The sequence below is a fragment of the Calypte anna genome, chromosome 3 (assembly GCF_003957555.1).
Source record: "Calypte anna isolate BGI_N300 chromosome 3, bCalAnn1_v1.p, whole genome shotgun sequence".
Taxonomy (NCBI): Eukaryota; Metazoa; Chordata; class Aves; order Apodiformes; family Trochilidae; genus Calypte; species Calypte anna.
In genome coordinates this window covers 111,583,282-111,604,677 of record NC_044246.1, presented here as the reverse complement: position 1 = coordinate 111,604,677, position 21,396 = coordinate 111,583,282, and the positions used below count along the sequence as shown (strand labels likewise).

General features: G+C 40.3%; 1 protein-coding gene across 1 annotated transcript in view; it reads left to right on the top strand.

The window, feature by feature from the left end:
- Nucleotides 1-21,396, top strand: part of PKHD1 (PKHD1 ciliary IPT domain containing fibrocystin/polyductin) — a 272,533-nt gene that overhangs the window by 180,883 nt on the left and 70,254 nt on the right. Inside the window, exons 52-59 of the mRNA XM_030448416.1 lie at nucleotides 1,018-1,155; nucleotides 9,406-9,519; nucleotides 10,805-10,892; nucleotides 13,590-13,744; nucleotides 16,024-16,176; nucleotides 16,492-17,370; nucleotides 18,926-19,088; nucleotides 21,163-21,323. Coding sequence (XP_030304276.1) covers nucleotides 1,018-1,155; nucleotides 9,406-9,519; nucleotides 10,805-10,892; nucleotides 13,590-13,744; nucleotides 16,024-16,176; nucleotides 16,492-17,370; nucleotides 18,926-19,088; nucleotides 21,163-21,323 — 1,851 coding nt within the window. The remainder of the gene's footprint in view (nucleotides 1-1,017; nucleotides 1,156-9,405; nucleotides 9,520-10,804; nucleotides 10,893-13,589; nucleotides 13,745-16,023; nucleotides 16,177-16,491; nucleotides 17,371-18,925; nucleotides 19,089-21,162; nucleotides 21,324-21,396) is intronic.

Genomic DNA, 21,396 nt, shown 5'->3' with positions numbered 1-21,396 from the left:
ACATTCATAGAATTGTAGAATTATCATGGTTGGAAAGGACATTCAAGACCATTGAGTCCAACCATCAGTCCTACACCACCTTCACCACTAAATCATCTCCTGAAGTGCCAGATTTTTTAACACCTTCAGGGATGGTGACTCAACCCCCTCCCTGGACATCCCCCATCTCTTCTGCAATGTGAAAATATCCTCTTTGGTTTGTCCTTAAGGATCTGAATGGTGCTTCTCCTGGTCACTGTTAACTCATTTATTAGTAGGGAACCAGTAGTGCTGTGAATATAGAACTGAAGAATTCTGGGTTCCTGTGGATTGGGTTGCTGTAAGCAAAGCTTTCCTCTTGGCTGGGGGAGAAGAGGTGGGAGAAGAGGAAAAAGCTCTCAGGGTTTTTTTTATACACAAAACCTGAGGGACCAAAGGCAAATTACAGAGAGGGAAAAGCAGTGACAGGGTGTCACTGGAGGTAGGTTATGGTGTGTGGCTTCAGGCTGTCACCCTGACCACTCCTGTTAACAAGGTGGGGACTTTGTGCCACGAAACACCTAATTGACACTGTTGGATTTTTTCACTTCTTCCAGTCTTGTTCTTTTGGATGCCATGAGGGAAAAATTCTGTTTGGACACAGTCCTGGCTCTTTGCATTGAGTGATCAAGATTTACTTTCATAAGCAGAGTCAGACTCACCTAGTGAGACAAATGTCTCTGACTTTCTGCCCTTCACATACATTTTTAAACGCTCAAACAGCATCAGTTGAGGCTTCATCATGCAACAGCATCATTGTAATTATGGTTTCCTTATTAATTTGCCAAATTACAGTGACACCATGGAGCCTCAGCTGTAGATGAAGCTCTGGATGCTGCACAAATGCTTAAGCCCTTCTCCAGTAGCTGTAAGCAAAACAATCAAAATAAAGCAAGCCCCAAACAAAGTTATAATTTTTCACCTCCATGCCATACTTTTTGGGTGAGTAATGTTGAGAGGCTGCCATAATTCTAAAAAATTCTCTGCTTTGTTTCTCAGACCAGACCATCCTGGTGGATACAGCTCTTCCCCCTCTGAGAGGTCTCTACATCCTGGGGACCCTCGAGTTTCCCAGCAACTCCAGCAATGTCCTGAGTGCAGCCTGTATCCTGGTGGTAGGGGGGACCCTGAAAGTGGGTAAGTGAGCAGCCTGTCTTCTGGATGCCTGGGCTTTATTTCTGCTCGGGTAGACCAAGAAAAAGGGAAGAAAGACTGTACAGTGTTGCTATAAGTTGTAGGTGTTGCCTGCCATCCTAACACCACGTGACTTTCTAGATGTCTGGAATGTAGTCACCCAGAATCTTTGTTAAGCACAATGATTATCCTCTGGATCTAACTACATGAGTATTTAGTGCAAATACTCCTGTCTGCACCCCACTGAAGTTGGTGGCATCTGATACGTGTAAAAATACTCCCTATCTCACTTGGGGTTGGTTTATGAGACCCAAATCCTCCAGGGCAGGATCTACCTTAGTATTCAATCAAATCTTGGTGTCTTTAATCACTAGTAGGATATTTTTTAGGTGATACAGAAGTATTTAAAGCCAACATAAACAATCATGGAATATCCCCAGAGCACCTGGAATTCCCACTGTGGCATGAAACTGGCACAGCTGGACCCAGTACATTCATTCCTCTCATTCCCCTGTACAGATGAGCATCAGGACTTCAGGGAGGTACCACTTTGCCCCTTCTTCTAGGGTCCTCAATGTCACTGGAGTTGTTTCACATTATTTGCAACGGACGGGATCAGTGGTTTTTTCACCCAGAAGTAATTACTCACATAATTCCCTTTAAATATCAAGGTTCCTAAAGTCTGGCATCGTATTTATTTACAGGAATCCTTAGGACGCTGGGATCACGTTGTTGATCACTGCTTGACCTTTCTCAAGATTGGTTTCATGAACTTTAAAAAGAGAATTTGTTTGTGTAATCACCTCCTGAGGAAGTCTGCTCCAATGTTTGTTTGTTGTTAATCTCAAGGGACTTTTAAGTTAATGCAGCACTGGCCAAAAGAGTTATTTTGCTGCCTTGTCTTTTTCTCCAGAAAAAAGGGGGTTGAAAGCCTAATCTGGGAGGTTATTATACATATATATATATTTATAAATATATATATACACTTAAAAGAATCTCAGTCATTTCTTACTTACACCCTTTTGTAGTTTAATGCGTTTTCATATTGGTTTTAGGAAAAAGCATGTGTTCACTGCTAAAAACACTTATTAAAAAACATTGAGGTACTTCTTTGCTGCACAAACTCCCCTCTAGCACATCTGTGAGTAGTAATGACATTAAAAGCCAAACAGGTCTTTGCAGCTGTTGATTCATAGGCCAACATATTCTGGAGAGGTATCCTTGCTCTAGTTTCAGCTGGGAGATGATAGGTGGGTAAAAGCTCTGTCAGTTTTCCACACCTTATACTGGCTTATGCTTGCTTGTAAAACTAGGAGGGCAAGATTTTTTTTCCCTTCATCTTTCTATTTCCCATGTGTTCAAGGCCTAAAGGTAACTTCTTGGAGCCCATCTGTCCAATCGTGACTGTTCCATGCCCAAAGGAAGGTTTGGGAGCCCATCTGTCCAATTCTACCACACCCTAAAGAAATCCTGACACAAAACAGATAATGAGACAGTTTAGTAAACACATTTAATAGATGTGGACATCAGCATTGCCTGAGCAGGATCTGAGGTTGACATCATGTGAGCCAAATCCCCAGGTCCTCACCATCATGTAGGTTCTTCATGCCCTGTTCTCAGCTTAGCAATTTTTCATCACATTCTGTTACTTCTATTTTCCTGCTCTGGGCCAAAAAAAAAGACTTTCTGGTAGAGCCTGAGTATTTTGTTCACTTAAACTGCTAGAGAACAATGGTAAAGTCTAGAAACAAATCTCACTTGGTGCCCTTCAGAGCACTTGGCATCTTATCTGCAGGGTAAAAAAGTCAGATGGTACAACAGGACTGTAAGTGTGTAGGAACTCAGTGACATGAGAAATACATAGCAAAGGGGGGGAGGAATCAGGGTAAAATTGGAGTTTATAGAATATCAACAAGAACATAATTTTATTAAAATAATTTGGGATGAGAAAATCCAGTGATACAGTTCTGTCATCACTTCCCTCTTCAATGCATGTTATCAATCCAGTATAAATTATGATCAGAAATGCTGGGAGTTATGAGAAAATTAAAAGTCTGTGACAGGCTTCAAGAACTCTGTGAGAGCCCCAAGACAATACAGAAATAAAATGTCTGGATCTATCCCTACAGTAATTTCTCCAGAAGCTCCTAGCCCAGGGAGACTTTCTGATTACTTCTTCTCTGGTAGTCTTAGCTGCCCAACAAGGAGTTCTTCTATTTTCTGAAACTTTCAAAGTCTCTTCTTTGATGGTGATATTTGCAATAGCATTTTAGAAACACCATTTACTTCTACTTCCCTGTGCTACCATTCTGTAAAAATAATAAAATAAAATAAAAATTAACTATTCTTCTTCACTTGCTAAATATCATTAGAACATCTGTGTCAGAATAAAAAAGGAAACAATGAGCTCAGCATCTCAGAGAGGTTTTTTTGTTTCTCTGCTAGGATATTCTAATTCATTTTAACCCAAAAGACATTATTAAAGCACGGATGATATGGCAGAAAGTCCCCTGTTCTACTGATGAAGAAAGCCCTCAGCTCCTGATAAAGAGGCAGAAAATGCTGAAGTTCTCACACAAATTGATCCATTGGACTCATCCTGAGCTCCACTTTACTGAGATGCTCTTGGCTGGAAGGCTACTTTTATGTTTTACAGTAGAATTCACCAAGCAATTATCCAGAGAAGATTTCTCTCTTAGCTTCAACTTGTCACATTCTTTTTTTTTTTTTGGCTGCTTGTCAGTCATGGAACTCAGGTCAGGCAAGGAGCCTAAAGTCATCATTTGCTCAAGGCTTGATTGTCTAGAGATGAAACTCCAGACATTTCTGATGTCTCCATCTTGCTTGTGGTAAGAGAGCTCTAATCTCCTCCCTCCCCTCCTTTTTAGTGCTGTTAAGAACCCCAATATTGACTTCCCCCAAAGGAAATCACTGTATGCCCTGAATTGTCCAGGTCTTAGCAAAGATTAATGCTTAGTCTTATAATGACAGTTGGGGCACAAGTGAGTTTCATTTTCCTACTTTTTCCACCTTCTCCAGTTGTGTTTTTAGCTGTGAACTGAGTCCCATCTTGCAAAAATGCAGCATCCCTCCAGGGCTGCTCAGTTTGGATGAAGATGGAATGCTGTGAATGTACTTAGAGCAATTCTTCCTCTCTGCTCACTCAAAAAGAGGTTTGAAAAGATCATTGCACCATCTTCATCCTCTTCAATTCACCTCTCAGTTGGTCTTGACCCTTTCCCAGACACTTGGCTCCTTTGAAGTGATCGGAGCATCCAGGGAGGGGGTGCATATGCTTAAGAAACCCAAATTTAGGTACAACCTTTGCAGATCAACATGTGAGCTGCCTGGTCCAGTAGAGATCCAGTCAATACAGTCAGTGGAGCCACTGCAGTCAGTGGGATTGGCCAGTGAAGGTATCTAGAACAAATTACAGTCTGATGCTATATTGTCTGATTTTTGTCAGTTCAGACAGCAAAAGAACATGGAAACATCTCTGGTGAAAAATCTAAGCATAGGTGTATGAATGTCCCTGAAAACGCAGTTCAGTTGCCTGACTATAAGGATTTTGTATCCCTTTGGGCACCCTCAGGTATCCTGGGCTTTGCTTAAAAAGCCATTTTTCTGTTCCTGATCACTGTTTTATAGCTGGCAAACTCACACAGTGGGTATGGATCAGTCTAGGACTATCAGGAGGCATTAGACATCCATATTGAGGCAGCAGAATCCCATCCCACCTGTCTCACTCCTTATCCATCTCATTTCTGGATGCTGGTTGCTACTCCACTGCTGTCAGTCTCTGATAGTCTTGTAGCGAGGTGGGAACTGGACTCTTTTCACAGACGACCTTCAACAAGACAAGAGGACACAGTCTTAAGTTGTGCCAGGGGAGGTTTAGGTTAGATATTAGAAAGAATTTCTTCACGGAGAGGGTGATTAGGCTATGGAATGGACTGCCCGGTGAGGTGGTAGATTCTCCGTCCCTGGAGACATTTAAAAAAAGACTGGATGTGGCACTCAGTGCCATGGTCTAGCAACTGCTCCGGTGGGTCAAGGGTTGGACTAGATGATCTCTGAGGTCCCTTCCAACCCGGCTAATTCTATGATTCTATGATTCTATGATCTGTGTATTTGGCAGCATCATCTCTAAGAGACAACTCATGGGATGTTTCCCAGCTTTTGCAGGTTTCTTTGCAGAGTGCAGCCTGAACACCTGAAGGAACAACTTAGGAAGGAGAACTGAGTTTGGGTGACTATCTACCTGTGCACTGACCATGAGAAAAAAACCAAAAACCTCTTCAGCCTTTCTGGTGGCAATACTCCACTGTTTCCAAAAGCTGGGTAGATAGAGTCCAATAATTTTTGAATTCAGGAAGCACAGCTGATACTGGAGATTATCTCAGCAAAGTATCTATATTTTGAACATTCTTCACTTTTCTTTCTACTTTTTCACTTCTAAATTATTGTTTACTTTGCTTGCCCATCTCTTTAATTTTTTTTTTTTTCATTTCTGTCATCTCATCTGCTTACTTTTGGTATCCTCACACTACTTTGGGTGACTGATAAAATATTGCATGCTTGCAAGAGCTTGCAAGACCAGAACTTTTTGAGTCAATGCCCCCGTTCCAGTCAGTCAAGCTGTAAGTGAATTTGTGCCATGTTCCTCTTCTACCCCTGGAGTTTGTTAATCAGAAAGTTTTGTGTTACCAAGTTAAGTGTCTTGGAGAAGCCAATTATAGTATATCAAAGCTATTATCTTTATCAACTAAATCTGTAATCTCATTAGAAGTTGCTAACAAGGAAGTTTCATAGGATCTGCTTTTTTCCATAAATCCAGGTTGATTGGCATTAATTATATCATCCACCTTTAATGATTTATTAATTATGTTCAGAGTTGGACATTCCGTTTTTATTTATTTTTCCCCTAGAATCAGTGTCAGCTTGACAGGCCTGTAATTACCTGGGGCTCTTACTTTTATCTTTATTTGAAATATTGGCACAATGTTAGCTTTATTCAAGTGCTCTGAGACACCAAAGGTGACTCCAAACCTACAGAACAGCCCCCTTCATAGTCCAATAAATCTCAGGGCCAGTTTTTCTGCACTCCTTGATTTCAGGTTACTGAAATCCATTGATTTAAAGCAATGGAAATAAGCAAGTATTATTTTTGTTCTAAATATCCCTAAGAAAAACCTCATTTTTCTACTCAGAGGTATCTGCTGTGTTCCTTTGTGTCATAACCATTTACAGTTTCCAGCCACTGGAGCACATATTTCTGTAAACATTATCTTCCCATTTTTTAATTTTTTTTTCCTGGGGATTCAATGTGGTGATGAGCTATTATGAATAGTTTTCTTATAATTTTGTTTCTCACTCTGACTATATTTTTTTCTGTGACTTTTTCTTTAATAAGGGTAATATTCCTTAACTAATTGCCATGTTTTTTAGCATTAAAAGCCTCCATTTTTAGCCAAATGTAGATTAATTCTTTTAAAGGAGTGATAACTTCCACCTCTAGAATTCACATTTCCAAGCATTTGTCTGTGATTGTTAAGCCTGGAAGCACACCAAAAAATGGTTTATAAAATTGAGCTGAGAATTGGATAGATCACATAGCTATATTTAACAGACTGGACTAGAAGAAATAGCAAATGCTTTGTAGTTAATAATGATAACATAATAAATAATAATAAATAATAAAACCAATACTAAGACCAACAGATATTTGTAATGGTAATTAAGAACAATCCCTCACTTCAAGGGGAGATCATCATGATTAGGAAATGTCAAATGTGAATAACAATTTAAGGTCAATGTGAAGTTCCCCAAACATTTTCATTTTGGACTTCACTTTAGCTAATAACTTTATCCCAGGGGGTAAGGTTGACCTGGAGATGAGGGAAAGTATGTTCAGGCTGAGTATTTAAAGTATTTTTTTTTTGAGTATTTTTAAAGCACAACTTACTGTGAAGGTGAAGGAAGAAAACCATGACTCTGCATAAAAAATTATGCACAAATGTCTACATAACTCTTCTTCCCAAAGCAGGTATTTATTAAACTTAGTTCATCAGTGGTGAACGTGCTTATCATTAATGTTCTTTTGTGAAACTGGTGTTTGGTTATAGCCAAATTCCTGTTTTTCTCCTATTGAAATCAGTTAAAGATGGTTTAGATGGACAATGGACACTGTCAGATTGAATTTCCTCCATGTCCATGGAGAAGATACAAGCTCTCTGGTGTGGGATATGTCAAACAGGGAACATGAAAGTCTTGTACTGTTTGTCTTTTATCCGTATAAAAGCTGTACAGAAACTTTATATATCTGCAGATATCAGCCAGACACTTGTGGGTAACAATGAATTTACTGCTTTATTTCCCTTAATTAAAAATTGCTCTTAGGAATGTTTCTTTAGGATACAAAATCGACTTCCTTTTCCAAGCTACTAATTTTTAAATATTAAAAGAACATGACAGGCCACCTGATTTTTTACAGATATGTATATATTTTTTAGTTCTACATCTGTTGCAGTTTTCTGTTGCATAATTGATTTAATCTCTGATTTTAAAGGAACGATGAACTCTTTTACTGGACTCCGCATACATTTCTCCAGGGCAAAAACTGCCCTACTTTTTCTTCTTTAGTATCTGTTTAAAGCTGGGCCATTTTCTTCTGAAACTGTAAACTACCCTTGGTGAAATAACAGTCGGAATACAGTTTACTACTATAGGAACACCATTTCACACAGAAAAAATTTCTTTGACGTGTTGTTCTCCCCTATGCTTTTTCCTCAATTTTTCCATGGCTCTGAAAGACTATTTCATAGAATCATAGAATCATAGAATTGGCTGAGTTGGAAGGGACCTCAGAGATCATCGAGTCCAACCCTTTTACCACCATTGCGGTTGCAATGCACCATGACACTGAGTGCCACATCCAGGCTCTTTTGAAATATCTCCAGGGATGGAGAATCCACTACTTCCCTGGGCAGCCCATTCCAATGGCTGATCACCCTCTCCGTAAAGAAATTCTTTCTAATATCTAACCTAAATTTCCCCTGGCACAACTTAAGACCCTGCCCTCTTGTCTTGTTGAAAGTTATCTGGCAAAAGAGCCCAACCCCCCCCTGGCTCCAACCTCCTTTCAGGGAGTTGTAGAGAGTGATGAGGTCTCCCCTGAGCCGCCTCTTCTCCAGGCTGAACAGCCCCAGCTCTCTCAACCTCTCCTCATAGGGTCTGTGCTCGAGTCCCTTCATCATCCTGGTTGCCCTCCTTTTGACCTGCTCCAGGACCTTGATATCCTTCCTGAACTGGGGGGCCCAGAACTGGACACAGTACTCAAGCTGTGGCCTCACCAGGGCTGAGTACAGGGGCAGAATCACTTCCCTGGACCCGCTGGCCACACTGTTCCGGATACAGCCCAGAATGCCATTGGCCTTCTTGGCCACCTGGGCACACTGCTGGCTCATGTTCAGCTTCCTCTCAATCCAGACTCCCAGGTCCCTTTCTGCCTGGCTGCTCTCCAGCCACTCTGGCTGTGGAACTTGACCCTTTCTGGCTGTGGAACTCATGATTATCTGGGAATTGGTGAAACTGTGGAGGAGCAGATAGGAAAAAAAAAATAAAAGAAAAAAGCATCCAATTTTGGGCTCTATGGGAAAGAGGCCAATGGAGAGCTACAAAGATGATGAAGGGACCTGACCATCTCTCCTGTGAAGAAAGAGTGAGAGCCCTGGGACTGTTCAGCCTTGAGAAAAGAAGTATGAGAGGGGATTTCATCAATGTCTGTAAATATCTGAGGGGTGGGTATCAAAAGGATGTGGCCAATTTCTTTTCAGTGTTGCCCAGGAACAGGACAAGGAATAATGGGTTGGAGCTGGAACAGAGGAAGTTCCAGCTCAAGCTGAGGAGAAACTTGTGGAGTGTGAGGGTGAGGGAGCCCTGGCCCAGGCTGCCCAGAGAGGTTGTGGAGTCTCCTTCTCTGAAGCTTTTCCAAACCCCCTTGGATGTGTTCTGTGTGTCCTGCCCTGGGGGATCCTGCTGGGGCAGGGGGGTTGGACTGGGTGAACTCTGGAGGTCCCTTCCAACCCCTAAAAGTCTGTGATTCTATGGAAAAGGGGATGAGGAGGGAAATGTTAACTGAGACATTTAGACCTTTAAATTTTGGTTGACAGATGCCAGTTCTCCCCTAATTCAGCACTAGAAAAGCTATTGATAGCCCTGTGGTGGGTTGTTGCTGTTTTGTCTTTGTTGCAGGCTCCTATCAACATCCCCTAGAAAGGGATTTAAAGCTGCTGGTCCTGCTTCGGGCATCTGAAGGGATTTCCTGTGATCGTCTGGAGGGAATAACTGCCCACCCAGGGAGTATTGGTATGAAATAGGAGTTCACCTTTTCATAAGAAACCAGGCTGAAGCAAAAATACCTAACAAATGTACACACATTTTTTTGAGCCAAAATTTTCACCAGGTTAATTCCCTGTTTTTCTGTGGAGATTTGGCTCAGGAAAAAATTGACAGAAGTAAGCAACTAGGTGTCAAGTCCTGAGGTCTTTATTTGAGAATCTGGAGAGGACTTAAAAGGACTTCCAGCCATACACAAGGGCTGGTCTTGGTTCTAGATCAAAGGGTCTAGAGTGTAGTTGTCAAAGTTGATGGTACTGAAACTCAAATGACCTTGTTGAGTGAAATGCACACTGCCAGAGGGTAATTTGGGCTCAGTTATCTTTGGTTTCCCTTAGGATGAAACAAATTGCCCTCAAGTTTCCAGGCTAGGATGATGACCTTAAATTCATATTAGAGTTTTTTACTGCCTTTAAGTGAGATGAATTATATCTGAGAGCTACTGGATGGATTAAAATACACACATTCAAATATTTCCAAGAATTTGGACCTATTTAAAGACTGAAAAAAGAAAGTTTATGTAAACTTTAACATGTTCTCAGATTCTTATGGTCAGAGAAAGAAGTAAATTTTTTCTGTTTTCCATGTTTTAAAATGGGTTCATGAAACACTTGAAGACCAGTTCCTCTGAAGTAGAATGTCACTGCTAGAGATATAGAACAAATTTTGAACTGATTCAGACTGAAAGATTTCAGATCAGGTCAGCAAATGGAAGCAAAATATTTCAATGATGGAAAGCAGAAATTTTTTCTCTCTTTGACTGTAAATTGGAACATGCCAAACATGTCATTTTATGAAAAGCTTCTGTATTTTATCTTTTTTTTTTCTTCTTCTGAATCCCTATTTTTCTGGAGAAGTAGTACATTTTTTCACAGATCAGAAATAGAAATAATATCTGAGTAGTTTTTTTTTATCCTACATTCCTGGAGTTTTAACTTTTTTTGTTTATTAGATAGATTTTTATTTTTTATTTCAAATAAATATCTTTCTCTGTAATTCCAATGTGTTATTGATTCCCCTCTGGGACAATCCTCCTTTGTTTGCTTGTAATGGTCATTTTATTTTATGATTTATGATTTTTAATGATTTATTTCTACTTCACTTTGTATTTCAATTGGGGGATACGTGCTGTCACTTTGCATAAAATATAGAAACATGTTTAATAAATATAATGAGAGCTGTGTATTTGGTGCAGTTTTTCCCATATCTCTCTTTTCTCTACCCTTTGAAACCCTGCTTCTGTTTTATTTTCCAGGGATTTATGGACAGGTGCAAATTTTTAGTGCTTATCCTAAGACATCTTGGACACATCTGGGAACTAACATTGCTCCTGGCAATGAAAGGTGGTATTTTGCACAAATATGACTCCAAATATTAAGTTTTGCCTCCTGTTCCTATGACGTGAATTAATGTTCTTATGAGTTGTACTGTTCTCTTCTTCTGTGATAGGTTTTCTTTAAACCTTGTGTAATTAGAACAACAACTATGTTACAGCTGACAAAGAAATTGTGCTATTTTTAGATTAATATTAGTTTTAAAGAAGAATGAAACTTAATTTTTCTTCTTTCCTTCTGTCCTTCCTTTTATCCTTGCTTTGGCTTTCTTCCCTTCTTCCTCTCCTCCTTTCCTCCATCACTCCCTCTGCCTTTTTCTTTCATTTTAGAAGGAAGAGCTGCAGTCAAAAGTAGGTGGTATCCTGGTGATTATGATGTTCACTTTAGTTTGAGACTTACATGAAAATTTAATCCCTGAATTAAGCAAAACTGGGATCTGAACCATGTTCTTCACAGCTTTAGATCATTCCAAGTGGTTTCTGGAGTGAACATCTTGCTTTCTCCTATAAGAGTTGAACTTTTTTGTATAAATAATAAATGGCAGTTTGCTCAGAGTATAATGCTACACATACAGCCTGAAGAGTGAGCCTTCCAAGCTATAGACACATTTTTCCTTAGTCTTGGCAAAAATAGCTTTAGAAATGTTCCCTTCCCTGTCCCTGGTTGCTGCCCATCCATCTGGTTTTACAGTTCTTACAGCAGATTCATCTTCATCATCACTTACCCATGAATTCAGGCTGAAGGCTCAGCCAAAACCATCACCTAAGGAAGGTTCCATGGAGCTGTCACAGATGTTTGTTGAGTTAAAATAAGTGTCCATGGCCTGAAGTTCAAACCTTTCACCTGAACCAGAGCACACATCTGCATAAGGGTCTCCACTTCTGTGCCCTGACCATTAATTAGTTGGTGTGAGGTGAACACCTACCCAGCTCTCTGTGGAACATTTGGGTTTTCAGCATTTGGGGAGGGAATAGTTTGGAACCATTCCATTCTTCATTGGAAAGATGGGCAATGGGAACACAAAGACCTCACAGGGAGGTTTCACTGTTGTTAGATTTAACACATTTGAGTGCTTAGTGTAGATTAATTGTAAAGGGTTGCTGAGCAGTGAGTGGAGAGAAAGATATTTCCAGATTGCTGATATTATCATGCAACTTTAGAATCAGCCTCTGGAAATTCTTCTTCTTCCTTGATTCGGTGTAAGCAGATTCTTTGCTGAAGCATATGAGTTAAATACTTGGATGAAATGGATCCAGGTTGTTGTCCAGATGGTTTTATGTGAAATCTCATGAGGTGCTAAGATACAAATATCTGGAGTTCATTCATCCATCTTAAATATGACAGAAGTTGTTTCCATTGGTAAAAGAAAGAAAAAGGGAAGAAGAAGAAGAAAAAAAAGCTATTTACAATTAAAAGTCTCCTAATAGCCAGCTAATAGTTGATGTGGCTAGAAACAGGCAAATCTATGGTAGAATATGAATGCTGAAGGCTGCAGCTTTTTTATTGACTGAGAGAAGCTGCTGTATATATTTTTCCAGCCTGAATTAGCACTTGAATTAAGGAAGGACTTAGGTTTTCAAAAAGAAGGGGATAAGTGCTCACCTGGAGCCTACTCATCCACTCAGAAGCGAGATCAAGAAGAACTTGGCAATGTAGCTCACTAGTTACATTATTTTAGGACTTTTTTTTTCCCTTCACTTCTGTCACTCTTGAATGCACAATGGGATATTCTCTGAATTCATTCACTGCTGTTGTCTCAACAGATACCCAAGGAGTGTTGTTCAGCACCAGTCACCCTGTAATGTTTATCAAATACATGTAAACACCAATCATTATCTATTTTGCTTTTATTTCTTCTGTGTCAAGCTAAAAACTTCTCAGCTGCAAATTTAACTTTGAATGCAAAAAGGGATCTTCTAGATTAAACCAAATGCTGGTGTCTGTGTAATGTTTTAAAAGGAACCTAAGTTCCCACTAGACTCAGCAGAGGTCAAGGTGCTGGTGTCTAGAGGGTAGGAATTACCAAGAGCAGGACTTGGGTACTTAAACATAGTTTTTGGACTCATATGAGGTGCTCTGGGGCTCATGTGAGATGTAGTTGAGTTGCTTCCATGGCTTCTAGCTGTGTTTCCATGAACACTCCATGAACAAGTCCTACCATATCTATTAGCAGATGTACTAGATATCTTGTGTTGGATATCTGCTATATCAGATAGCAAGAGCTGCTCTTCTTTAGGGAATCAAATCTTGCTTTCTGTGCCCAGCTGATGCCTTCCACCCATTACTGACTGTGCCAAACAACCATAGTGGAAGTTTAAATCCTGAGCATGAACACACACAACCCTACACATGGACACCTACATTTTTTTGGCTGAGTCCAAAGTTGACTTTCAGCTTTGTAGGATAATTTTGGCACCAAAAATTGTCTGACAAGTCTTTGGTAAGCAACTTACTTGAAGGCTGTGACACTGTACTGGAACAGAAATACCTTGTTAGTCAGCAGTGTGAAATAGAAGTTTCAGAATTAATTTCCTCCCCCAGACATCTGTTTTTTTGCAGAAAGCCCTGAAAGGGCTTTTCCTAGAGCATAGCCTGTGGATGCTTTCTGAGATCTGTCAAGGCAAACCTGTTGTTCATTTCTTAGGAAATCTGTGAGCATAACTCTCCTACATGGAATGCTATTAACTTAATATGCTGGCATTACAGGATTTTTGTGGAGGATGAAGTAGATTGGAATGATGGTGGAAGTATTGTCATCAGCTCTTCCTCCTATGAAGCTCACCAGGCTGAAGTGGTTACACTTAAAGAAGTCAATGGTCACAGCATCAGAATTCATGAACGCCTTCTGCACAGGCATGTTGGTAAGGAATCTGTCATTTGGGAGAGGTTTTTTCTGAAGCACAGACATCCCATTCCATATCTCACCATATCTTATTTTACTAAATTAACTTTTTTATTTTTTTCTTCCTATGCTTTTCCCTTTCTGTTTTGATGAGGAAAACGTGATGTTCAAATCTGCGCAGACGAGATGGTTCTGATGTGAATCATGGGAAGAGGATTAACCCAGTGCTGAATACTTTTGGGAAACTTCCTGGGCTTTCATGTTTTATGTGAAACTGGTTAACATAGAGAAAAACTAACTGAAAATTTAAAGGAAAAAATAAATGCAAATTTTTTTTTGGCCTTTTGCATATTTTAAAATAATCAAACTTGTGGACTTTCAAGTGCAAAATTGTATCAGCTAAATGGCATAAAATTAACTTATTTGTAATCTAGGATGTAAATGAATATAGGCTCTGTTATTGTTCTACTTCCTGTGTAGATTTCATGTTGCCCATATTTAAATGGAAAAAGAGAGGCACTGTTGATAATTTAATTCTATTGCAGCATATAAAGTAAATTTATTACTATCTCTTTAATAAAAATAAAATTAGTCTATTAACAGGTAAAATTCTGGAGCTCCAAAAGCAGGATTTTTCCTGTGCATAGCAACAATTTTTAAAATTTGATCTTTATCTGAGCTAGCAGGCACAGAGTTAGTATGATAAAAAGAAATATTACGTATTTTAAATGACTATATTTGTGCTAGTAAACAAAGTTTCACTTGGAGCTGAGCACAGTTCTGCAATTACCCTTAGTGTTAATTGACAGTAGCCTCCATGGCATAGTTCTATATGACAATGGCTTTAAAAAATAAACACACAAACAAAAAACCAGTTCAAATCATAGCACATTTCCAGCAGATTCTGTACAGCTTTTCTTCTGTGTGAGGGAAGGAAGGATCATAGAATCATTTGGAAGGGACCTCTAAAGATAGATATCCAAAGATAGATATCTATAGATAAATATAGATATCTAAAGATAGATATCTAAAGATATCTAAAGATATGATTTGATGATTCAATCATCATAGAATAATTTGCATTGGAAGGGACCTCTAAAGCTCACCCAGTCCAACCCCTGCAGTCAGCAGGGACACCCTCACCCAGATCAGGGTGCTCAGAGCCTCCTCAAACCTCACATCTCCAGGGATGAAGCCACAACCACCTCCCTGGGCAACCTCTTCCATTTTTCCACTGCCCTTATGGTAAAGAATTTTTTCCTAACATCCCATCTAAATTTGCTCTTCTCTAATTTAAAACCATTGGCCCTTGTCCTTCCACAACAACCCCCTGCAAACAGTCCCTCTCCAGCCTTCCAGGAGTCCCCTTTCAGGTACTGAAAGGCTAAAAAATGGTTATTAACCTTAACTACTTAGTACCTTACTACCTTTTTTCAGCTACTGTAGATAAAAGAGTATCCTGATTGAGTACACGTTGAGTACCACAGTTGTTTGATATAGCTGAAAAAGAAAAAAAGAAAAAAGACTGATGGGAGAATTAAGAGCTGTGTAAATACTGGTATTCACCTGAGCAAGTGTAGATATCCAGAGTAAATGTTCATACATGAGATAGTCACTCTCCTCTCCCTTGATAATCAAAGCAGAAAAATACATACTGCTCACTTGTATTTCATCTCCCCCTAAAGCAGATGTATAAAATAGATAACAAATTGCACTTGAGGATTGCTTATTGCTCTCTATTGGACAGAGAAACAGTTTGGGTAACTAAATAATATCTGTAGATATCTACAGTCCCCTGAGATTAATTCCAAGCCAGACACCTGCAGAATCTCTCTCAAAATCCTTATGTAGTAAGATTTTGTTTTAGAAAAAATATTAAACCAAAACTCTGGGATAAATTGGTTTATAGTATTGTCCTTGGTCTGATCCTAATGAGAATTCATGGAGATCAACTCTGCAGTGTGCTGAACACATAGCTCAGAAAAAAAAAACCATGAAGTGTGAATTTTTCCCTTGGTTTGGCATCTGCACACCACGGGGGAAAGATTTAGCACCTTCTCTTTCTAAAAATGAAAAATACTGGTAAAATATAAACGCATGGTGAATATTTGATGGGCAGGTGGCCTTTCTGGCTTTGTGTTGATGCACAGAGGTTGTGCTGGAGGAAAAATAGACTTGAATGTCAGTGCAGATTCTGCAGAGAAGCTGTGCACAAGTTGTCAGGTTTCATGTCCCTCAAAGCAGTGGTTTACAGGTATGATGGACACTTATCACATTTTCTTTCTTGAAACTCCCCAGGACATTCCCATGAGACTGAAGATGGCAGACACATCCCTTTGGCTGCAGAGGTTGGACTCCTAACAAGGAACATACAACTCAAGTCTGATGTGCCTTGTGCTGGGAGGATGCTGGTGGGATGTTTTACAGACTCCAGTGGGACAGAGTTTGAAGGTATCTCATTCCCCAGACCATTTCTGCCCAAGAAAGGACTTTCTAAGCCAGATGTACCCACTGGCACCATGCAATTGTAAGCAAGCTGACTCTGCAACATGTATGAAACACCAAGATTAGTAATATTCCATAAGTAATGGAACCTATTTTCAGAGGGGCTGTCATGTTTATTGGTTTTTACTCTGACTTTATTTATATTTCTGTACAAATATCCATTGCTAACAATTCACTGATACAGACTGCCTGCTATCAGATTCCTGAATGCTGTTTAAATGGAAACCAGTTCTTAGGTAATTTATAGTTATCTCATTGCAGGTTTCCTTCAGCTCTCAAATATTGAATTTGTGAACTTTGGGCCTCCTCATCTTTCTGCTCTGGAATTCAGGAATATATCCCACGGGTCCTCAGTGGTGTCATCCAGCATCAGTGGTAGCTGTGGAGCTGGCATTAAAGCAGTGATGAGCAACTGGATCTTCTTGCATGACAACTTGGTGTTCAGCACAGTTGGACCTGGCATTGATTTTGAAGGGCAAAATCATTCTCTCATCAGGAACCTTGTTATCCTGAGCAGGCAGCCAGAAGGTTTATCCAGCTGGGTTGCTGGCATCAAGGTGAACTTTGTCACTGGTGTCTCCCTCTGTGGCAATGCTGTTGCAGGGTCTGAGAGAATTGGCTTCCACATCAGGGGTCAAGAGTGTTTGCTTGATGGTGAGCACTGCAGTGACAACGTGGCCCATTCAAACCTCCACGGAATTCATCTCTACCAGGGAGATGGGTTTCAGACCTGCACTAGAATCACAGGTTTTATATCCTATAAGAATTATGACTATGGTGTCATGTTCCACCTTGGAAGCAGTGTCATCGTGGACAATGTGGTGCTGGTGGACAACACTGTGGGTCTCATGTCAGTGGTGCACTGCCTCTATGCCAAGCAATGCCACACAGGGAAAAGGTCCATAGAGCTTAGAAACTCCACTATTGTTGCAACAAGCTCAACTTTTGACTGCATCAGAGACAGGATCAAGCCTCACTCAGCTGATCAAACAGCCAAGGATCGACCACCCAACTCCCCTCTAAGAGGCCGTGTTGGGATTTTATGGCCTACGTTCACCACTGCTCCCAGCCAAAGGCCAGATGAGCCATGGCACAAAACTGGGCATTGTCCAAAAGTCCTGGGACTCATGAAGCTGAAAGGTTGGTCTTCCCATGCCCACTAAACAGACTATTCCATCACTGTTTTTCTTGACTGGTTACATTTTTCCAGTTGAAGTTGCAGCCTTCTACATGTAAAGGGACACAGTGGGGAAATGTGAGCCTCAGGGAGTGTAAGAAGAGAATTCTTCAGTTTGATTTGCTTTAATTAAAAATAATGTTTTTTATAGAATCATAGAATTTTCAGGGTTGGGAGGGACATTTCAGATCATCCAGTTCCACTCCCCTGCCATGGGCAGGGACACCTCCCACCAGATCAGGTTGCTCAGAACCCTCTCCAGCCTGGCCTTAAAAACTTCCAGGGATGGATGGGGCTTCCACCACCTCTCTGGGCAACCTGTGCCAGGGTCTCACCACCCTCATGGGGAAGAACTTCTTCCTAACTTCCAATCTAAACCTCCCCTCCTCTAGTTTGAATCCATTCCCACATGTCCTATCACTCCCTGACATCCTAAAAAGTCCCTCCCCAGCTTTCTTGTAGCCCCTTCAGATACTGGAAGGCCACACTAAGGTCTCCTCAGACCCTTCTCCTCTCCAGACTGAATAACCCCAACTCTCTCAGTCTGTGCCCATACAGACTGGGTGCTCCAGCCCTCTGATCATCCTCATGGCCCTTCTCTGGACACACTCCAGCACATTTAGTATTTTAATTTTCTACTACAGTATAATTATGTCATGTGTTAATGTATATATTTTACCTCAAACACTCCTACGTTCTGTGCTATATTTGCACTTGGTTCATCTCCCTGTTCTATAGTAACCTCTAGCTAAATAAAGATACCAAGTCTGAGAAGGGAATAGCACAGTTACAGCTTTTATTGTCATAAGGGATTGCAGAGGAGAGATAAAAGTCAGATTTGTATCCCACTTCTTTGGTTCAGATGAATTTTACTGTCCCCAGAGTAGTATTTGCATATAGCAGAACCTAGATGGCTGGTTGGCATGGTGAGATCTAAATACCTCATAGTTTTTCATGGCTTTCTCCCTTGCTGTTACATCCTTTTGTAAGAAAATATATTATCCTCTTTTTATTGAAGAATGAAGGAGATAAAGACAAATAGACTTGTTCAGGGTCTCACAGAAAATTTGTGGCAAAATGTGAATTTTGTAGCTACACAAGAGTTCTGTGCCAGAGCCAGGCATGTGCCAGCAGGCCCAGCTCATCTTATATTAACATCTGGCAAGTGGATTACCCATCCAAAGCAGGTTGTCATTAAACTGTTTTTTATTGATTTAAATGAGAATTCATTTATCATTTCTTCTTTCTCACTGTTTCCTTTGATTTCATTTGCTATGGACATGCCTAGGTTGGTGTCACTTTAGATATAACCTGATTCTGGAATATTCTAAAACCAACTGGAGGTCTAAGATCAGTGCAAATATTCTGAATTAAAAAATATTTCTACATATACTTGCATATATATATAAAGAAGCAATTTTAACATAGAAAATGTCATAGAACAGAGTACTTCCTTCTCTAGTTGTGGCACTCCTCTAACTAATTTTCTTTATTTGATCTTGTCTCAATCCCTGACAGAAGTCACTTTTACTGGTTTTACTAAGAGCTGCTCCAGTGAAGACAGGGATGTCTGCATCATGTCAAATCCTGACCATTTGGGCACCATGCCTCTTATCACAGCTGAAGCATCAAGGATGCTACATGTCAATGAGAGGGACAAGTTCTACTTTTATCCAACAAGGTAACATCCTTTTTTTTGAACTATCTTTCTCAATGGCTTGTACAAAACCATCACCTATAGTTTTGTGACTGTCTTGCCCTCTGTTTGGATGAAGTGTCTTTTTCTGTTGTCATACAAATAGCTGAATCAATTAGATTAGACTGGATGTCTGGTTGCAGAGCTGTCCTATTCTTCATCTCTGCTCATGTATTTCTCCTGTCTGACAAAAAATAAGCAAGCTCAGACATCAAATAAACAAACACAGAAAAACTCAAATCCAACAAAAACCCGAGAAAAAAAAAGGCAAGGCAAGGCAAGGCAAAGAAAGGAAAGGCAAGGCAAGGCAAGGCAAGGCAAGGCAAGGCAAGGCAAGGCAAAGAAAGGAAAGGCAAGGCAAGGCAAGGCAAGGCAAGGCAAGGCAAGGCAAGGCAAGGCAAGGGAAAGGAAAGGAAAAGATCTACAATATAACAAAAAGCCAAAAATGAAAAGCAATCAAACTCAGGAATTATTTTTTTTTTAATTTGAAGTTTAGATTCCATCAAGTTGCCTCTCCAGATCAGTCCTCTTGGATTTCCCTTTTTAATTACATTTGTAAAGAAGAATAAACTTCACATATCCCATTTCTTAAAACTCCATCCTGAGCGTCTCTGACTTCTCAGCCTCAGGCTTCAGAAAATGTCAGTGAAAAAACCTGAGACAGGGAATGTCCTTTTGGTCAGGGAAGCAGAGCTTGATTTTTCCCTCCAAGATCACAACAGAAAAGTTGATCAGTACCAGGCAGGCTGTGAGATGTCAAAGGATTGCCAGCACTGTTTGTTCCCAGGAGAATTTCTTCTGTATGTGGAAGAGAGAGGGGAGAGCTTCATCCGTAACCTTAACTCACTGTTGTTTGCCACTGTTTAAATATACCCCATCCAATAGAAACCACAGCCTATTTATTTATTACAACCAGTCCACACAATGCAGAGGCTATGTCAGGGAAGCCTTGAAGTAGCAAAAAAATCCAGCCTGGACTTCACTTGCCAGTCAAAAATAATTGGAGGTGTCCCACACTGCTATGTTTAGATCCCCTCCAGCCTTCTGTCAGAATTTTTATTTTATTCTATATTTTTCCTTTCTTGCTCTGGGCATTAGATTGCGTGTAGATTTCTGAGACTTGTCCAGCTTGTCAGCTCCCATTATGTATCAGTCTTGAATCCATCCCATGATATTCTGCTATTAGTGAGCTGCTGAATATGCAGTCCAGTGCAAGAGCTGCTGATTTTCAAACATGATGAATGCATGTGGATTATTGAAGGTTTCCTTAGTTGGCTGGTAAACCTCTGAGGTCTGGTAAACCTCTGAGAATCTCTCAGTTCTCTTCTTGCATTATCTGCATGCATTTATTTATTTCACCTTTGCAACTGCTGAGCTTGATCCAAGCTGTGGCTGCATTCTTCTGCTTCAGCATCCTGGAGGGATATCTTGATGGATATGTCCTGTCAATGAGAAGGTGAGCATTGCCTTAGAGCAAGAGAGGAAATAGAAACATCAGGGAATATGGGTAAGACTGTGGAGTACTTTGCTTATCCCACTGGTAAACCTAACCAGCTGGATCTTCTGAGAGGTGTTCAAGAAGCTGTCAGGATTAGAAGAGCTATCTTTGTTCCCTATGTTTTTTGGAGATGTATTCATTGGGAGCACTGCCCAATCTGTTTCTATGCCCTTACTGTTAATCAAATTTCCTGCATTCAAAATAGCAACAATAAGTTTTTTTCCAACCTGAACCCAAGGAGTTCTAAGTTTTCTTCTAGATTTATTGTGTATCCATGGAGCAATCTGTAGAGGTTTCCATGGACTGTGGTGGATTATAAGTCATTGGATCTCATTGTGTTTTGTAATGGGAGTGACATGGCCAGGTGGCTGGGTCCTTTCAGCTGTAGAAAACCATCAATCAAAATTCACCTAAAACCACTTAACATTCTCAACAGGAGATTTAGCTCACCAAGCTCTGGTGATCCAGAAATTAGGCACATAATCTAGAGAAGACACTAAACCCTCTCTGTAGTCAGTTTGCTTTTTTCGTCATACTAACTTCACGCCTTCTGTCTGTCAGTGTCCAGACCTCTGAAGACAACATTTTCCCTGAAAAGGGATGCAAAGGCTCAAGAAAGGCCCTTTTCAAGGATCTGGATGGAAGTCTCCTGAATCTAGAACCACCAGTTTCTGTTTTCCCAAAGTCAGAATTTGAATGGACACAGTTCTACTTGCAAGCTGGTAAGTGCCTGTGATCTCTCTGGATCTCTCAAACTCCTGCATGCATTTGACCCATGAGACTTTGGGGTTCCTC